Here is a 19,785-nt window from a genome sequence, read left to right as displayed (position 1 = left end):
GGGGTCGCCAAACAACGCAGTCTGCCATTTTTTCCCCCCTTTTCCTTAGCTGTGCTACTCCCTTTTATTCTATTGGCTTTTGAAAGCCAATAGAATAGACTCTCTTGAATAGAGTCTAATTCTATTGGCTTTCAAAAGCCAATAGGAATTGTCCAGGCTGTCTCTGCCCTGCTGAGCCTGCCAAAAGTCCCATTCTGCAAACGGTGCTCCACCATTTGAGTAGTCCTCGACTTACGACCGGTTGGGGGGGTCGCGGCATTAAAAAGGTTGAGAACCACTGAGCTAGGCCAAGGGTAGGCAACCTTGGCTCTTTTATGACTCGTGGACTTCAACTCCCAGAATTCCTGAGCCGGCCATGCTGAGGGGAAAAGGAGAGTTTCCAAGCTGAGCCATGCTGGCTCAGGAATTCTGGGAGTTGAAGTCCATGAGTCATAAAAGAGCCAAGGTTGCCTACCCCTGAGCTGGGCAGAACAGAATATAGAATGGAATAATTTAGCCAAGTGCAATTAGACACACAAGGAATCAGTCTTTTGATGTACATGGAAAGAAACAGAGTAATAACAATTATAAGTACGGCACCAATAATAATGAGTTGCTGTGGCAGCAAAATATCCACCATTTCCTTTGTTAATATCACTGGTATTAACAATACCAAATCGGCCTCTGGGTGCATGCCTCCTTAAGGAACCAATCCCAAACCAACTAAATCCCAGGATCCCTCCTATATGATTCCTTCTCCAATTTCAACCTACTTAAGCATCTTTTTCAGAGCTGGGATTAAGTGGTCATAAGCACACACCCTTTTGCATCAGCCTGAAGCCAAAACTGCCTCCCACTTCCTCTTCACTCAGGATCGCCAAACCAATTTATTTGAACGCACACTACTAAAGCCTTCTCTTTAAAAAAAAAAAAAGTTGGAAAACATTTGTGCTCTTCTTTAGCCACACGCTTAAGAAGGCAGAACAAGGAAGGAACCACAACATCCAACTCATGCTTTTGAAACTGCTCGTCAGCCTTTCCATGTAATCCAGAATTAGGTAGGAGACATATTTGTGAGTTTCAGGGCACCCAAGTATCAGAGCAGAAAAATATTGCGCTGACACATATAATTTTGGCCTTTACTTCTTCTCCGGAAGGGAGTGTTACTGCCATTTCTTGTGTAACACACTCCTACTGTATGCAAAAGTGTTAATAAGCTGATTTTTATCACCTTCAATTAATCTTACAGATGATGTTTTAAAGGATGAGAAGATTTAAACAGTCCATTTTCAATCCAAATGGAACAATCCAGAAAGAGGTATATGCATTGTAGGCTTGTGCTCGCCAAGCCTTTGTCAGGCCCAACAAACTCTCATAGCCAAGGACTAGAGATGGAATCTGTAATCCAAATTCTGAAGAAGTCAACCAAAGGGTTTGTCTCTGTGCCTGGTTCGAATGTTCAAACTGCCCACCATCATCATCACAACTAATTAAATCCCTGGAGATCCGACTTGGTTTGCTATTATTTCCAAGAGAAAAACAGCTGAATTAAATCCACTGCATCTGATACTGGCTGAAGTTATTCCACGAAAATCAGCATTATCCATGGAACCCCGGTTGAGGGGGACCACCGTTTGATCCTCTGGATTATACATGCACTGGCTGCCAAGCAGAAAGCTTAACAAACTTGGCTCTACAGCTCCAAACCGCATAAGGAATTTAGATTCTGGAAATCAGCAATCTGAGATAGACACCTGGGCTGAATACCAAAAGGAATCGTTACAAGTATGCCGGAAGGGACCTTATTAATTCTGATCCTGGTAAGGAGCAGTATTAACTTTTTGAGAATCGTTTAACTGGTCTTCGAGGATTGATTTGTCCTCCAAAATGGATTTGGTTTCTGGAGTCGAAATAGGAAGACGATCTCCACAATTACTGTTCCGGACACATCGATAGAGATCCCTGCAAGAAGTAAAGACAGGTGATGACCCTGAGTCTACATTCATGGGCACAGGCCTCATTCTTAATCCTTGATCCAGGGTGCCATAGCCTCAAGGGGGAACTGAGTACCTGCTATGTTTCTTTGAAGTCACAATAGCATGCTGAAGGGTGCCATCCGCACAACACAGGTGCACGTGGACGTGGCGTTTGCGGCAAAGCACAGGCTGAGTGATGCGGGGCCAGGGCTCCATTGACTCCCCTGATCCACGGGCCAGGATCAAGAAAAAAAATCTCTCGGTTTTCTGTGGAGGATTCTGAAGAGACACATACACATAGGAGAGAATGATCTTAGAAAGTTAGGCCCTTTTGGTCACAATCCAGGGGAGAAAAGCTAGCAGAAATATTAGACTGACACACTAATTGCTGATGTCATCTTTTTTTTCCAATAAGTCCAGAAAATGATCAGGAGACAACAACATATAACTTCTAATTGAAACTGACTGGAATGTAAACGCTGGGGGAAAAAGAAGGATGTGGGGGTAGGGTAGAAATTGGGACACCCCCCCCCCGAAAGTTTGACTTTTATCTATAAGCCAACAAAAAGATCTGAGTGGGGCAACTGGCCCTTAGGAATCCTGTAGCAATTTCTCATTCCCTTCATCCCAAGGTTTGCAGATAGTCTTCAGTATACTGCATGAGAGACTTATAGAGAACTACAACTCTCCCGCTTCCCAAACAGGATGGCTTTCATTGCAAGGGAATTGTAATTCAATCTATCTAAGTTAGGGAACGCTAAATGAAAACACCTTTATCTTTCTTCATTCATAAAGTCATTTACTAAGGTGGGTGGCCAAAGGAATTGAAATAAACAAACAGAGGTGCAAAATGGTGCAATTTGTCTCCAGAACTCAGAAATCTTCTCAGAAATAGGCTGATATGTGATTTTTTTTTTGTGCTGAGTCATGGTGGCGCAGTGGTTAGAATGCGGTACTGCAAGCTAACTCTGCCCACTGTCAGGAGTTCGATCCTGCCTGGCTCAAGGTTGACTCAGCCTTCCATCCTTCCAAGATCAGTAAATGATTGTTGAGAGCAATATGCTGATTTTGCGAACTGCTTAGAGGGCTGTAAAAGCACTATGGAGCAGTGCTAAGCAACCGGCACACAATTAACAACAGCTGCAGTGTCTCGTGGTCATGTCACTGCCATTTGGGACCTTCACTGATGGCTTCTGACAAGCAAAGTCAATGAGGAAACTGGCAATAAATAAAAGTTGCCAGTCAGGTCACACCATGCTTCATGACTGCCCTTGATTTGAGTAACAACCACAACCAGAATTGCCACTCTAAGTTGTGATCACATGATTATTAAAAAAAAAATTTATACAACTGTGTTGCTTAGTGATGGGAGTTCCCAGTCCCGATTACACTAGTTAACTGAGGACTACCTGTATTCCAGGACAATTGTTTCCAAATCTTTATGCATGTCAGGAATAACCACCGATTTTACTTTAGGCTTTACATATTTTGAGTTTCTGTTGGCAGTGTCTTTTATTCACTTTCCCTATGCTTGAATTGCTTTTCTTGTTCCACAGAATCCCACTTGCTTACCCAGAGGTTGTCCTTTCGTGCCCCACTAAACCCTAATCCGAAGACAAAATCCAAAGCTCTATTCAGACAACATTTCAGCAAAGAAATGGAGAGAACACACAGAACAAAAGCAAGCAGACATGGCCCAGGATAATGTTGCAAGATCAAATCTGGTTCGGTCCTGGGACGACCTCTAGTCTCGGTGACCAACCCAGATTCGATTTTAGAACAGACAGACTTGATCCAATTTGCTCAGACCCTTTTGTAGTATCCAGGGGGACCAAGACACATTAAGCACACAGGTTTATCACCCGATCTCTTCTCAAGGGACTGCAAGCAGGTGGCAGGCAGACTTACCCAAGACAAAGGTAGGGTTTCATACTGCTGGAGGAAGTTGCATGGCAAAGGATTATCCCGTAACAAGCGGGGACAGGGCAAGTGGTGCGGACACTAGGCAAGTAAAGGAGAGAAGTCAATTGCTATTATGTTTCAGTAATCCTGACCCTTGATGAATACAAGAATCCTCTTTTGTGCTTCAGCATATAAAATATGTGTATATCCCATTTCTGCTCCTGCTCACCAATCAAGTGTTGCAATGCTATGTGTTCTCCCACCCTCTATTTTGTTCTCCCATCAACATTTCTTCATATTCAGGGGTGCCGATATCCCAAAAATATGGTATAAATTCTGATCAAAAGTCAAAATGTGCATGTTTTCTGGATTCTCAATCAAATATCTGATTGAGAGTCAGAAAAGTAAGAATTCTGGCTTTAAAAAAAAAAAAACCCCATAGAAATATTTACCCAAGAGCACAAGAAGACTTGCTTGAAGTTCAACACAGCAGACTTCTCAGATCAGATATTCGTACATTCTAATGTAGCTTTGATAAATGTTAACTCTGGATAGAATTTAGTACTTACCGGAGCAAAAACATGAGCTGCTTCTTTTACTTTATCTGCCTCCTGAAAACAAAATGAAAAAAAAAAAAAGCTTCAATCTGTAAAAATGGTGACCCCCCCCCCACACTTTTCTATAACCTTAACATGGAGGCTCATAGACTATGATATACGATTTTTGAGTGACTACAACTTATTCAGAGCCTGGAGGATAAATAGAGATGGAAAGAAAAACAAATTATTTGAGAAATTAACAATTAAATTAAATTAACACTGCAGTAGAGAAAACCATCCGCTTAAAGGGGAGGGGCGGTGAATCCTGAAAGCTCACAGCTTATGCATGCTTCAGAATAAAGGCCACCCTCCCTGAAATTGAGGTAGGAGAGAAGAATCTATTCACTGCTCAATTAAATCAGGTTTGGAGAACCCGCATAAATATGTAGATGTAAAGAAGAACTGGAACAACTAAATGACACCTGTAATGCATGTGGGAGAGAACCAGAAATCAGATACTTATTAATTGTATTCCTGCTTTCAAAGAAACTTGGCAAACCATGTAAAATTATCCCCAACTGAGGGAACCATCTAATGCAGTGATGGCGAACCTTTAAAAGACTGAGTGCCCAAACTGCAACCCAAAACCCACTTATGCATCGTCGAGTGCCGGGTGGGTGTGGCCCACTGGGTGGGCGTGGCTGTGGTGGTAACGGCAGATTGGGTGGGACTAAAAAGTTCAATCAATCAATTCCAACTTTGCAAGATCTTTTTTTTTTCGTGAGAAGTTGAAATTGACTGAATGGACCTTTTTTTTTTTTTTTTGCACACAGCGGCGGAGGCCTAAAGCGAAAAGGTTTTATAAAACTCAGCTGAAGGCCTAGGACTGGGGCGACGGCGCACGTGCCCATAGAGAGGGCTCTGAGTGTCACCTCTGGCACCTGTGCCATAGGTTCGCCACCACTGATCTAATGAGACACCTCTGATGCATCATTATTCCTTTGCCACCATTTTGCAACCTTTCCCCCCCTCTTTTAAACTGAAGAAAAATGACTCACCTTCAAAACAACATCTCGGGCCTCCATAAGCATCTGATGTCCTTCTTTGGTTCCATTTTCAACCAGAACCTAGAAAGAAAATAAAAAAGGTGGGGGGAAAAATAGATAAAGGTGGGCCTGCAGACCAAATCAACTCGGGTTATCATTTGAAGTCTAAACTCTTCCTTCTTTGCAAATCCTGACCTTTTTTTTTCCTAATGCTGGTGTCCTTTTTCAAGGATTGAGAAGACTCTATTTCTTTCATGCAGTGCAAGACGGAATTCTATTGCTGCCTGCCTCTCCTGTTCCAATAATATCAAGGCCATACAGAGGATAAATCCTTGTATCATACCTAAAATCTTTTCTAACAAGAATGAGGACTCCAGTAACATGGAAAAAAGATTCAGAGGAGGGAAACTAAGAGAGTTAAGGAATTTAACTGCTGCAATACTTGGAAGTTTTTGATCTGGAAAGTTGAATGAAAGAAGGCATGGTGAAGGTATGCATGGTATGGGATAAAGTGGACAAGGAGAAGCTATTTTGGGTTTCCCAAAATACTAGAGCCAGAGGTTCACCCAGTGAAATTGAAACCTGAAATAATCAGGACAAAAGGATTTTTAAAAAAAAAAAAAAAAAGAAACACAACATGTAATTAAACATCATGACAAGATGCTAACTAACGGATTGGCTGGTTTCAAAAAAGGATTGGACCGATTCACGAAAATCGTGGGGATCAATGACTATTGGCCTTGATGGCAAAATGACCATCTTTTGAGAGACTAGTGGGCTTCTTTTGTGTGGTTCCATATTGATCACTGAGAGAACAGACGGTCAGAACAGATAAGCTAAGAGTCTGATCCAGAAGGGCAAAAAAACATGTTTACTGTATGTTCTTCAGGGAAATGGGTTCCTGATTTTATTTGTATAAAGGAAATCATTGTCTGCAGAGAGTGGAAAGGTTTCACTACAGCTAGTCCCCCATCCACAACAATGATTGGGACCAGAATTTTTTTTGCTAAGCAAAGAGGATGTTAAGTGAGGCAAGCCGAATTTAACTTCTTTTTTTTTTTTTTTGCCACAGTGGTTAAGCAAATCATATGGTTTTTAAGCAAATCCAGCTTGTTAGAAGCCGGCTGGGAAGATCAAAAATGGCAATCACATGACTCTGGGACGCTGCAACTATTGTAAATAAGTGTGAGGATTGGTTGTAAATCATTTTTTTTAGTGCCACTGTAACTTCGAACAGCTGCTAAACAATTGGTTGTGAATACCTACAAAGCAACCCAGGTATTTGCTGAGATGGGCAGCTACAGAAATCAGATAGATAGATAGATAGATAGATAGATAGATAGATAGATAGATAGATAGATAGATAGAGAGAGAGAGAGAGAGAGAGATAGATTCTTCCCACAGGTTCCTGGTGCACACATGTCTTCTGTTCTTCAGCACAAATTGAATCACTTCCAACACAGCATTTGAATGTGAGAAAGAAACACTGTCCTTCTATCACTTTGATTTTCAGGAACATCACATCATAGACACAAAGGAGGAGTTGCTATCACGATATAGCCCAGTGGTGGCGAACCTATGGCACGGGTGCCAGAGGCGGCACTCAGAGCCCTTTCTGTGGGCACATGTGCTGTCGCCCCAGTCCTAGGCCTTCAGTTGGGTTTTATAAAACCTTTTTGCTTTAGACCTCCGCTGCTATGTGCAAAAAGAAAAAAAAGGTTCAATCAATCAATTTCAACTTCTCGCGGAAAAAAAAAGATCTTGCAAAGTTAGAATTGATTGATTGTGAACTTTTTAGTCCCACCCAGTCTGCTGTTACCACTGCAGCCACACCCACCCAAGGGGCCACACCCACCCAAGGGGCCACACCTACCCGGCACCCGACGATGCATAAGTGGGTTTTGGGTTGCAGTTTGGGCACTCGATCTCTAAGAGGTTCACCATCACTGATATAGCCAATGCCCCTGTCCTCAATCTGCCTTTCTTGTAAGTGAAACTTTGAGGCAGCAGCACGAGGAACAGCATGAAGTGCAACCACCATCTAAAGAATGATGGCCAAATTTCATGCAGCTAGCAGCACTCAACAGCATGTGAAAAGAGGACTTGGGGGCAAATAGCGATCAACAGGCTGCCATCACTCAACCGACAAAAGTCAACAAAAGAGCATTCCATGTGAACCAGGCAAAGTTTCAAGGCAGAGCAGAGAGTAACCATCTCACATCAACTGACTGAATCCAACCAGGCAATTCCTTACTAGAAAGTTGTTGGTTTTCTTCCATAGGTTAGTCACCGTTGCCATCCTCCGAGCATAAGTTGGCAGGTCGTTGAGAGAGAAAGCGGATACCGTGAGATCAAATGTCATCTGTGGAAGGGAAGGGAAAATGGAAATTAACCCATTCTCCAATTACAAATTGTGTCTGAGAAAGCCAACTGATAGAAATCAGAGATCCTGGATTGGGGAGCCAAGTTTTAAAATCTGGATTCCAATACGCCATGTTCTCTTCATATATCTCACAGGCCAAATGTCAGGATCCAATAAAGATACTGGGAGAAGGTCTACATGCAGCACCCTTAGCAAATTAAAGGAAAGGTAGACAAATACATTTTTATTAAAAGAGTCTTCCTAGTAAGAGCTTCTCATTTTATCCAATCACTCTACATGTTGGCTGGTGAATTTTGGGAGTTAAAGTCCACATATTTTAAAGTTACCAAGTTTGAAAAACATTACTGTAGATCACTGTTTCTCAACCTTGACAATTTTAAGTCATGTGGACTTCAACTCACAGAATTCCACAGCCAACAATGCTGGCTGTGGAATTCTGGGAGTTGAAGTCCACATGCCTTAAAATTGTCAAGGCTGAGAAACACTGTTGTAGATGGTTGATTATTGGAAAAAATATTCTAACCATGAGGAAAAGTAAACATTGAAATAATTACCAATTCCCTTTCCTTTCTCATAATTCTTGCACTAAAGAGTGTGCTATTGGACTCCATGCTTCACATGGCTCTTCCAACTGTGCAATTATACGTACGTACACACAATCATAAATATATAATGGTAGATATATTTATTTAAAATATTTATATGAGGTAAATATGTCTATGTGCATTGGGAAACAGGTCTCTCTTTCATATAATGTATACAACCCAACCTTTTTCTTAATCCAAGCCAAGTGGATAGTTTCTAACTTTTTTCTAATACGGTAGTAAAACTTTCCAACCTATAAATTAATGCACCCAAATTAGACCAGTTTCAATTACTAAGCCACAATGGAATCAGGTGGAGATTGTAAATAAGTCAGGAAAGTATATTCTTGTGAGAGTTCTTGAAAGATTCCATAGGGAAAATGTTGCACTAAATATCCCCAGCCCAGAAATTAACAGGGACCTCAAGTGTTGGCATGGTATATTCATCACGTCTACTGGGACTCAATCTCTTTTGAATGCAGCTGGGCAAATTGTATGTACCTTTGGCCCAACGGGGGCAAACTGCCTGAAGTAGACACCAGGAAAGCAGAGCTCTTGGGTTTCAGAGATGCCTAGGAAAAAAACAAAGTAACAGGTAGATTCACAGGGAAAGGGGTTTGTGAATGGGAGAGGGGTAGAAATCCACAGGTGATCCTGAAGGGGACACAAGGAAACCACAAGTAAAGGTGGTGCACGGAACAAACCAGCCTTATATCTCAATCAGGAATATTAGCATTGCCAATTCTACCCAAGCGAAATGCTTTCTACTGAACATCCATCACAATAATATGCTTCCCATAAATAAAAAAAAGTTCTGAATGCTCAAACTAGAAGCTTATGGCAGGCTTGGAAGAGGCCATGAAATACCATGATGGCTCTCACCAGATTTCCAGTGGTTAGACAAGATAGATTACCCACATTGTGCTTAGCTCTGTCCTACCCAGATCTAGCTGGAAGCAGAATTGCACTGCTTCAATATAGATACCATATGGATACCATAGGTAATATGGTAATGTGTAATTATATATACCATATGCACAGCTTTTGCTGGTATACGAACTAGAGTTTTCTATGCTCTGCAGAAGCACAAGACACCTCTAATAAGTGAACTTTCTAGTTTAATGCTTTGGACTCTGCTCCTTTTTCTTCCTTTGATTTGCAATGGGTTAAAATATTTCTAGTTTCACCAGAAACTAAATGTTTATGGTGGAAGTTGACATTGTAGACAGCATCCAACTAGGGACGAAACCAAACTCAGAAATAGTACCGCAGGAAGAGTCTGCAGGAAATATCCAAGAAAAGATTATGACCCAGCTGTGCTAATCCATGGATTATTAAGCAAATTTATATGCCACCTGATACCCAGCAATTCTGGGAAGTACTATATGTGGATTTCGCTTTCTAAGGAGATACATTTCTTCATGAGTTTTCCCCAGTCACAAAGATAAAGCATTCACTCCTCCATAAACACAGCTGAATCGGATATCTCTTCCAAATGCAAAATTTAGGAGTATGTTTGTCAGGAAGAGAACAGTGTGATAAGCAACCACCTTGGGGGCCTAATTCAAAAGACGTTACCCTCCAGTCCAAAAATTAAAAAGGAAAACCTTTATGCTTGGAAAAATATAGCCTTAAGCTGAGAAAATAAAATAATCTATATATCTTCTTCGCATCTCACCTCGCATCAGCTTCTCTGCCAGGTCCAGCATGGGAACAGAGCAATCAACATTCATATATTCCTTCAAACTTTCGCCCCAAATGCTATGGGCTGCCCTAAGATGTAGAAAAAAAAAGCAAAGATTAGATAGATAGATAGATAGACAGATAGATAGATAGATAGATAATAGATAGATAGACAGACAGATAAAAGATGGATTTAGACAGATAAGACACTCAGACAGACAAAGTAGAATTTTAAGTATATGAAGACACATTACCTCCCCATCTCCCACCAGGTCCACTTCTATTGGCTTTCTCCAATGGAACACTACTTGTCATAAGCATATTGCTTGAACTTCTTTTTCGCTAGCCGTGTTCCCCCTCTTATACTGACTACAGAGACCTGAGTGCAGATTCCCCCCCCCCATTTTGGAAGCATTTCTACACATGATCCTCTTCAAAATAAATGGGATGCTCCACGGCCAGGATGTTCCCATTTAGGAAAACTAGGATCCCTAACCCAAACTTGCTCAGTTCACATGTGCAATGGCTGACTAAGCAGCACTGAGCCCCTTCAAAAAAATTTTTACGGTGAAGCCATAGTCAACAAAAGATCGCCATCCCCTCTCTTTCCCTTGATTTTAAGGACCCACTCCCTCTATTAGGGAGATAAGCCACACTGCTGCCGCTGTGGAGAAAGGCTGTGTCTCTCTTCCAGGGGATTCTCACCAGCTGACAGCACCGGTACCCGAACCGAAATCTAGCAAAGTTTTGGGCTGGAAATCTGGTACTCGCTTCCGGATCTGAAGAGAACGAAGTTGCAGAGGAAAAGGGGTCACTTTCTCAGTGTGGAAGGACAGTATCATATTTGCCAAGCTTAATAAGGTAAGACATGATTCTGAAAACGACCTTAAGCTTTAAGTCGGGCAGAGATGCCATTCACTCATTTTCAAAAGAAAGAGAGGCTGCTGCAGTCAAGGCCCTGGTCATATCATCCAAATTTTAATAGCTAGAAACGAGCATCCACAGTAGAGGACAGGTTACCCTGGTTATTCATGGCCAAAACGAATGGGAGTATAGGAATATTTTGGACTTCTAGACCTTATACACCTAACTATAAAGCAACTGACTCCTTTCCTATCACATTTATACAGCTGAGTATAACCCTTAACCCTCAGCTAAATTTGGTTCTGGAACATGAATATGTATTTCAACAGTAATTTTGGCTTATCTGCAAGAATGCAGATCCAGCATTTGAAAATCAGTGGATGCACCCTAAAAATATCTACCTCTTTTTTTTTTTCCCCTAAAAAGGAGATAAAGGAAAGAAGCAACCTAGAACAAAGGAGAAAATTCCTAACAGTGAGAACAAATCACCTTCGGGAGTTGTGAGTGCCCCATCATTGGAAGCTTTTAAGAAGAGACTGGACAATCATTTGTCAGAAATAGTATAGGTCAGTGATGGCAAACCTACGGCACGCGTGCCAGAGGCGGCACTCAGAGCCCTCTCTGTGGGCACACCTGCCGCTGCCAGCTCGCGCAGGTCCATTAGGCCACCACTGACGCCCAGAGCGGCAGCCCCACCCAGCACAAAGGAGGCGAAGCAGCTAGCTAGCAAGCTCAAGTAGAGGTGGTAGAGCAGGCCCCCATGTGCTCATTGGCCTCTGTGCACGGGGGCTGATGGTGTCAGACAGCAGCTGTCCATGCCTCGCCTTGCCCTGCAGCAATGGCACCTCTGCCCTACCCCCTACCTCACCCCCGCAGGATGAGCCTTCTGCCCACTGCCACACCCACCAGAGACCCCAATCCGGCCCAGCCCCCAAAGGCATCCCCCCCACAAGCAATATCGAGGTAGTCACACCCACCCCAGCCATGCCCAGTCTGCCGTGACCACCACGCCCACGCCCACCCACCTGAGGGCAACACAATGTTGATGCGGCCCTGGCACTTTGTGATAAATAAGTGGGTTTTAGGTTGCGGTTTGGGCACTCGACCTCTAAAACGTTCGCCATCACTGGTATAGGTCTCCTGTGTGAGCAGGGGGTTGGACTAAATGTCCTCCAAGGTCCCTTCCAACTCTGTTACTCTTGCTGTTATACAACTGAGACATTAGCAATGAGCAAAGCTCAAATCCAAAAGAGCGACAGGATTCTAAGCCTGGCATTATCTCCAGGCTCCCTCCATGAAGTCCTGCTGGATTGTCTTCCCTACGTCATCTTGCCCACTGCACTCCAGAAGCTACAGCTGCAACTTACTTCTTGGAAAGCTCGGCTCACTGCTGCAAAGTTTGCATCCATTCGGGTGACCATGTACAGAAAGCTGAGCTCTTCAGTGTATCTTGAGAAAGAAAAATTGCAATTGTGGTCAGTGCAAAAACAGAAAGCTACACAAACACCACCCTCCCTCCCAGCTAAACAGAAGTCATCTATGGTCACGAGAATAGGCACCATAAAGTGGAGGCAAATAGCAGACATGTACAGAGCATAAAATGAAAAGCGATGTAGCTCTCATCCTGATGCTAAATACTTGGCTTTTCTCCCAGGCCTTGGAAGAGTGCTTCAGGAGCCCCTACCACTTTTGTTTCATGGTACTGTGTTTCCCCGAAAAGAAGACCCGGACTTTTTTTTTTTTGGCCTCCAAAAGAGGTACAGGTCTTATTTTGGGGGGGGGGGTGTCTTTTCCATGGTCTCGCGGCAGCGGTACTGACAGCCCTGCCCAGCCAGCCCACTTCTGTGACTGCTTGTCGCTGCTTGTGTGCGTCACCCCCGGCCTCCATTTCTCCATCAGAGGCCTCCCAGAAAGACCTCTACAGCCGAGAACCAAGCTATTGATTCAACCCATAGTTTGGTTCTTGGCTGTGGTGAAATGCAGGCCGGTGTTGATTCATGGGAGGCTTGGCTGCAACAGTAAGGGGTGTGGGGTGTGTGGGGCAGCTCCACTCCCGTACCCTAGCTTGATTTTTAGGCATGTGCCTCATCCCAAAACTAGGGTTTATTTTTGGGCTTATATTAGACCACTCCCAACAATCAAGCTAGGGTTTATTTTCAGGGTAGGTATTACTTTCGGGGAAATATGGTATATAGAAGCGGTTTGTATTTTTTTAAGCATAAACAGCCAAAAGGTGTTCTGAAATCAGGCAGAATATAAATAATCATAACACCAACACGAATGACCATAATAATAGGAAGAAACTATATGAAGAGAAAAGCTAACAGACCTTTATGATTCAAATAAATTAAAACAAGAAAGGTCAACTGAGTCATCCTCCAGAAATCAGGGTCCTGAGTTCTAGACACTCACTTCAACTCTTCCCAGTGGTAGGTGATTTTACGAAGAGCAGTCAAAACCTTTTGCTTCAGCTTCTCATCCCTTTCATCCAGGGATCTATCTAAGAAAGATGTATGAGAACATATACTGGGATTATTACATTTTCATCTCATCCTTTCTCAAGGACAGTGTAGTATACATCATCGCTCAGCCTCTTACCGGTCTATCTACACAATCAGCCCTGAGAGGTAGGATCAGGTAAGACTCAGTGATCAACCCAAGACCACTCAGCAGGATGGTGGTGGGAGTGGGGGGGTGGGTTGGAATTCTGGCCCCTCTATTCCTGTTTTTGGAGAAAATCCTGACTGAAAAATCAACTTTCCAACAGAATTTATTTTTATTTATTTGCTGGAGTCAGAGCCCAGCTTTTCTGCAGGGGCTCAGCAATTCCGTAAGATAAGCTGTCTTGACAGAGAGAAACTAGGCAAATATCTCCATGTATTTTGTCGACGTGAGGAAAGACTAGCATTCTAATATTTCGAATTCATTGGAATCCCATCTTTATAGAAAAAGACTGTCAAAAACAGCATTTTGTTGGAGATGCAATAAAGGATGGTGCTTCTTTAAAACATGTTTCTACAGCGTCCTATATTTGCCAAGTTTGGGGGAGAAAGAAGTTGACTGTATAAGTTGTGCAAAGTAGTTGATTATATAAATTTTGCCACAAAATCTAAAATTTTCAGAGAATAATATTCTTTAGAATTACAGGTAGTCCGTGACTGACAACCATTTGTTTAATGGTTGTTCAGAATTGCAACAGCATTGAAAAAAGTGACTTGTGACTGTTTTGCACTCTTACGGCCGTTGCGGCATCCCCATGTGCACAAGATCAAAATTCAGACGCTTGGCAACTGGCATGCATTTATGACAGTGGCACCATCCCTTGGTTATGTAATCACCATTTGTAACCTTCCCAGCTGGCTTCCAATAAGCAAAGTCAATGGATTCGCTTGATGACAGAATGATTCATTTAATAACTGCAGTGATTTGCTCAAGAACTATGGCAAGAAAGATCATAAAATGGGGCAAAACTCTTTAATAAGTGTCTTGCTTAGAAATGGAAAATTTGGGTTCAATTACAGTGTAAGTCACTGTATATAGGAAATGCATGGACAACGTAACAGATTCTCTGCGCACCTTCCTATGGCCAAAAAGCTAATATTGCAGCATTGGAAATATAAATGAATGGCTCAATTCACTCAACAGATTGAGGACATGATTGCACTTGTCACCTGTGAGCTGATTGCCTAGAGCAGGGGTGTCAAACTCAATTTCATTGAGGGCTGCATCAGCATTGCGGCTGCCCTCGGGGGGGCTGGTGAGTGTGGCCAGGGTAGGTGCAGCTATTGGGTGGGCATGGATGGAGTGGGTGTGGCCTACTGGGTGGGCATGGCCAGCTCTACATCATTTGCGTCAAGAGTGCCTGTGGGGGCCTGGGCAGGAGTGGGACAGATCTGAGGGTCTCTGGCAGAAGGGGGTGGGACCAGGGCAAGGGCCAAGGCATGGTCCACTGGAGGAGCCTCACTGTTCCTCTCAGGCCATGCGGGGGGGGGGGGGGCTTATGGAGGTAAGACTGAATGCGTTTCAGCATAGAGGGCCACCACAAAATTGTACATTGGCTCCCGGTTGGCCTAGGCCAGGGGCAAGGCAGCAGGGGCTGTTCCCTCACTGTTTCCAGGATGACTTCATGGGCCACATGAAACCACTTCGCGGGCCGCATCCGGCCCCTGGGCCTTGTATTTGACATGTCTGGCCTAGAGACATAGTCTTTGTATAAACAAGTATAAAGAAATACAAGACTCATTTATATAGAATTCAGATTAAAAAGACATAAAAATGTATTAAACATATATACATAAATGCTGTTTGCACTAGACAGTTATACATAGAATTGTAACTGTTTATTGATATAATGGTTTATCATATTATTTTGTAATATTTCTTTCCCCATTATTTCATATCTAACTATTCTGTAGTGGTGCAGAGCAATCAGAATGCAGTATTATAGGCTAACTCACTGCTCACTCCCAGGAGTTCGATTCTGACCAGCTCAGCCTTCTGAGGATGGTAAAATGAGAACTCAGAGTCGGAAGCAACATGCTAACTCTTTAACTGCTTAGAGAGGGCTGTAAAGCACTCTGAAGTGGTATATAAGTCTAAGTGCTATCACTATTCCTCAAGTTTTCTTTCAGTTCTCCCATCTCTTTTTTTAAAACTATCCTGTATATTTCTGATATCTTATTTTCAATAAAAAAATTAAAAAGTGTGGTTGCTCCGGTTTTCTGTCTATCATCCACACCCCACTTTCACCTTTCTGCTGGACCAGGACTTCTGCATCTTTCCTCAGCTTCTGTTCCAGGAGTTGTGCTTTTCTATTCAGATCCTTCAATTCTACTGGACGTTTGCGGCTCCAAAGGTAGTTGCTAAAAGACTCGGACTTCTTCTCCAGATCACGTATGAGGGATTCTGGGAGAAAGAACATGACTCATGACAGAAACCAAAGGAGTTGGGCTCTATGACAGCTATTGAACCTAAAAAGGATCCCAGAAGACAATGGTAAACCAATTCCATGTTGTTGCTAATGAAACTACATGGATATACATCCATAAAATTGTGCTCAGTGTAAGACTACCTTGATGGATGTCTTTTGCAACTGAATACATTTGGTACCTTGTGAGAGATGTACTGCATGAGAGGGACCAGATTAAGATTTAAATGAAAGAATAGAGAAATAATACTCTCCAAACTGAAAAAGTACGATCACGGAATTCATTTCAATTTCAGAAACAGCAGCATTTAAGCAAATCACAACGGAGATTAAGCAAACTCGTTGCCTGCAATGGACAGGGTTGTTTTGCCAGAAACTGGAACTACACACTAGCTTCTGGCAAAAAACATTGTAAATTGTGATCATGAGACTGCAATATGCTGGAAACAACCATAAATGTGGGACAGTGGCTAAGCACCAAAAATGTAATCACCTGATTGCTGGGGGGGGGAGCCATTGGAATTTCAATTATAATCTGAGTTGTAAAAGTACTTTTGGGGGGTCCATTGTAATGTTGAATGGTTGCTAAGCAACCAGTCATAAATCCAGGACCACCTGTAGCATACCTTCAACCAAGACACCAACTGATATACCCAGACAATCCAAACTTTATTGAGTTTTACTCACGGGCTACCCAAAAGGAAACTGCTTGCACTAATTCAGGCGGAAGCTTCAAACATTTGAGATGGAGGATGCCTGGGTGTTTTCGGTGAGGAACGTTGTTCAGGAAATTTGAAGAATTATCTACTTGAGAAACATTGGGAACAATGGTTGCCAACCTCTGAGCAAGGAGACAAGAAAGAAAAAATTAGAGCAGAGTTTTAAAATGTAATCACAGATGGCCAAATCTAAAAATGGCTCAAATCATGTAGGACTACAGGTAGTCCTCAACTTATGACCACAGTTGAACCCAAAATTTCTGTTGCTAAGCAAGACAGTTAAGTGAGTTTTGCCCCATTTTATGACCTTTCTTGCAACAGCTCTTTAGCGAATCACTGTAGTTGGTAAGTTAGTAACACGGTTGTTAAGTGAATCTGGCTTCCCCATTGACTTTGCTTGTCAGGTCGCAAAAGTTATCACATGACCCTGGGACACTGCAGTCATCATATGAGCCAGTTGTCAAGTGTCTGAATTTTGATCATGTGACCATGGGGATGCCACAACACTGGTAAGTGTAAAAAAAAAGTCATAAGTCATTTTTTTCAGTGTGCTTGTAACTTCAAATGGTCACTAAATGAAAGGTTGTTAAGTCAAGGACTACCTGTACAAGATTCTTTCTAAAGTGCAGCTGTCACAAGAATATGCACACTTTAATTTTCTGGCTTTCCAATGTGTCATACCGTATTTTCCGGCGTATAAGACGACTTTCTAAGCATGCAAATGGCTCTGAAGTCGGGGGTCGTCTTATACGCCGAGTCGTCTAATACGCTGGAAAATATGGTAGGTCACACATATTAACTTTGCTAAAATAGAAACAATGAACATTATTATTTGGCACTTTTGAAATCACAGCAAGTTACTGTAGGTGGTTCTATTTATGATTAGAGTATAACTGTATTCCTTGAATTAAAGCCAGCTAGCCACATTGCTATGTTTCTGGAACAAAAGCTAAAACTGATTCTTGTTCTCATAAGAAATTGCCTTTCTGGAATAATTCTTATTTAACAGGCAAAAGATTGGGGATAGGGTGAGAAATTGGGGCTGAAAATAGTTCATATCCAAATCTACTTATTAACTATTAAGACTTCTGAAGTTATGAAAAGAATAATTACTCCTTGAAAGCACTGAATGGCAAAATATTTATTCAAAACGTTTACTACAGCCTTTATTTGGATCTGAAGCATTAATAGCCTTGGACATACCAATGATCTTATTTTTATTATTTCAAGTTACATAGCCCTCCACCTCAAATTCACGTCTCTAGGTAGCTAACACCAATCAAAATCTATGTTGAGCATCTTAGGGAGGTTTTTTTTTTTTCAAGAGGCTGTACCAACTACTCAGTTTTATGAATTGAAGGATCAATTTTAATATTAGACTATAATTGAAAACATACCATTAATATACTTTTTTATATTTCATATTTCTTAACCACCCATCTGCCTCAAGACGCATGGCATATAACTAAGTCCAAAAGAACATTAGAATAAGATTGCTGGTAGAAATATGGGATTAACATATTTCACAGCTCTTACATTTAATTCTGAGCCCTTTATGATTACCCTCAACATCGTTCAGATATGTATTTATTTATTTTTACAAATAACTCAGGATGGCAAACATCCAACACACCTTCCACCTCCTATTTTCCCCATAACAACCCTGGGAGGTGAGCTAGGCTGGCTTTCATCCTAAGGAGGGACTAGAACTCACTGTCTCCCAGTTTCTAGTAGTTCTCATGAAACTATTAATAATTATAATGAATAATTATTTAATACATTAATATCCCAACTTTTCTCTAAAAAGAACAGACGTGAACCAGATTTCCATGGCCGATTTGCTTTCAAATTGGGGGTCTCCCCACCTCTCAGCCATCACTTCCAAACTAGCGCCTTCACTGAAAGATGGACTAAAAAGCCCATCAGCCACAACCTCGCCTTATCTCACTACATCATTTTGCGGTAGAAATACCCACATGGTGTGTACTGCTTGTTCCCTTTTAACGGTACACACCAGCCCTAATTACCGGTAATTGGGACTAAGAGTCCCTGCTTTTGAATTAATTCGAATTGCATACCATTCGCTTTAATCCAGATTAAAATTCACTGGACCCCGCCCGTTCCCCCTTCGCCCGAGCAATTACAGTATTCATAACATAGAAGGACCAAACAGAGAGAGAGAGAGAAATAATAAAAAAGTCTCACTCTGACTATTAAAGAAGTAAAACCAGCGTGCGCGCCTACTACTCGTAAATGTTGCATTGCCGCCATCTTTAGAAGGAACTTGCTGCTCAACGCGCAGGCGCAATATTAGACCCGCCCCCTGGAAATTCATCGCGGCCGCCATCTTGGGAAGGGATCGAAGAAAGACGTAGAAAGGTTCCTGCGCGTCCATCTCGCTCTCATTGCCTTGCTACTTGGGGGAGGGGCGGCCAGAATATTTCCCGAACGGCTGATTGGTTGTCGAACCACCTTTGCGTCATCAACAAGCTTCCGCGGGCGGGCAAATGGATTTATTTGCATAAGGTTTCAGATTGGTTGATCCGATACTTTCAGGCCGTATATTCCGGGCCATCATTTGCAAGAAGCGCGCTATTTATTTCAGGCCGATTTGGAGAAAATTCGAAAAGTGTTTTTTTTCTTCAGCAGATGTGCACGAAGGAAACGGGAGGGGGGCAGGAAATATCAGTTTCTCTCCCCCTCCTCGTTTTCTTTGCATCTGGGAGGAAGAAGGACTCTTTTTGAAATAATTCAAGATAATAATAAATTTTAAAAAGGAAACAAAATGGATCCAGGAAACTACAGACCTATCAGCCTGACCTCAATACCTGGGAAGATCTTTGATGAAAGTTAGCCCAGAGAAGAAATATTAAAAAGGGCAGAAAAATATATTTTTCCTCAAAAGGACTTTTTAAAACCAAACCTGGCCCCAAATCTATCTCTCTGCCCCAAGCAAGACTTTAACCCTATACAAATGCAGATGTAAAACAATCAGAAAGTTGAAGCCAGAGTAATCAAGAAGACAAAAGAGAAGATCTGCTTAACCCACCCAAACTCTAGGAATCAGCCCCATCACCTGGGAAGCAGGATATGATAATAGAATTAAACCACAGATATCAAGGCCTAGATAAACACTCAGAAACAGCCTCAAGGTTCATGCCACAGGAACAGGAAACTTCCAAA

General features: G+C 42.2%; 1 protein-coding gene across 1 annotated transcript; it reads right to left on the bottom strand.

The window, feature by feature from the left end:
• Window positions 1–991: 991 nt before the first annotated feature.
• On the bottom strand, window positions 992–18,878 carry METTL17 (methyltransferase like 17). Its single transcript, XM_039350148.1, has 14 exons — window positions 18,808–18,878; window positions 16,571–16,724; window positions 15,706–15,861; window positions 13,369–13,456; window positions 12,324–12,405; window positions 10,798–10,871; window positions 10,088–10,182; window positions 8,911–8,981; window positions 7,697–7,804; window positions 5,455–5,523; window positions 4,427–4,468; window positions 3,864–3,956; window positions 2,050–2,234; window positions 992–1,941 (listed from the first exon to the last, which is right to left on the bottom strand). Exons 1-14 carry the CDS (start codon window positions 18,871–18,873, stop codon window positions 1,785–1,787), a joined length of 1,440 nt encoding a protein of 479 aa, XP_039206082.1. The 5' UTR covers window positions 18,874–18,878; the 3' UTR covers window positions 992–1,784.
• Between the last annotated feature and the right edge of the window lie 907 nt (window positions 18,879–19,785).

This window comes from Crotalus tigris, unplaced genomic scaffold, assembly GCF_016545835.1.
Source record: "Crotalus tigris isolate CLP2741 ecotype Arizona unplaced genomic scaffold, ASM1654583v1 scf7180000018306.2785112, whole genome shotgun sequence".
Lineage (NCBI taxonomy): Eukaryota > Metazoa > Chordata > Lepidosauria > Squamata > Viperidae > Crotalus > Crotalus tigris.
Note: the sequence above shows the minus strand (reverse complement) of the source record. Positions and strands in the feature narration are given on the sequence as shown.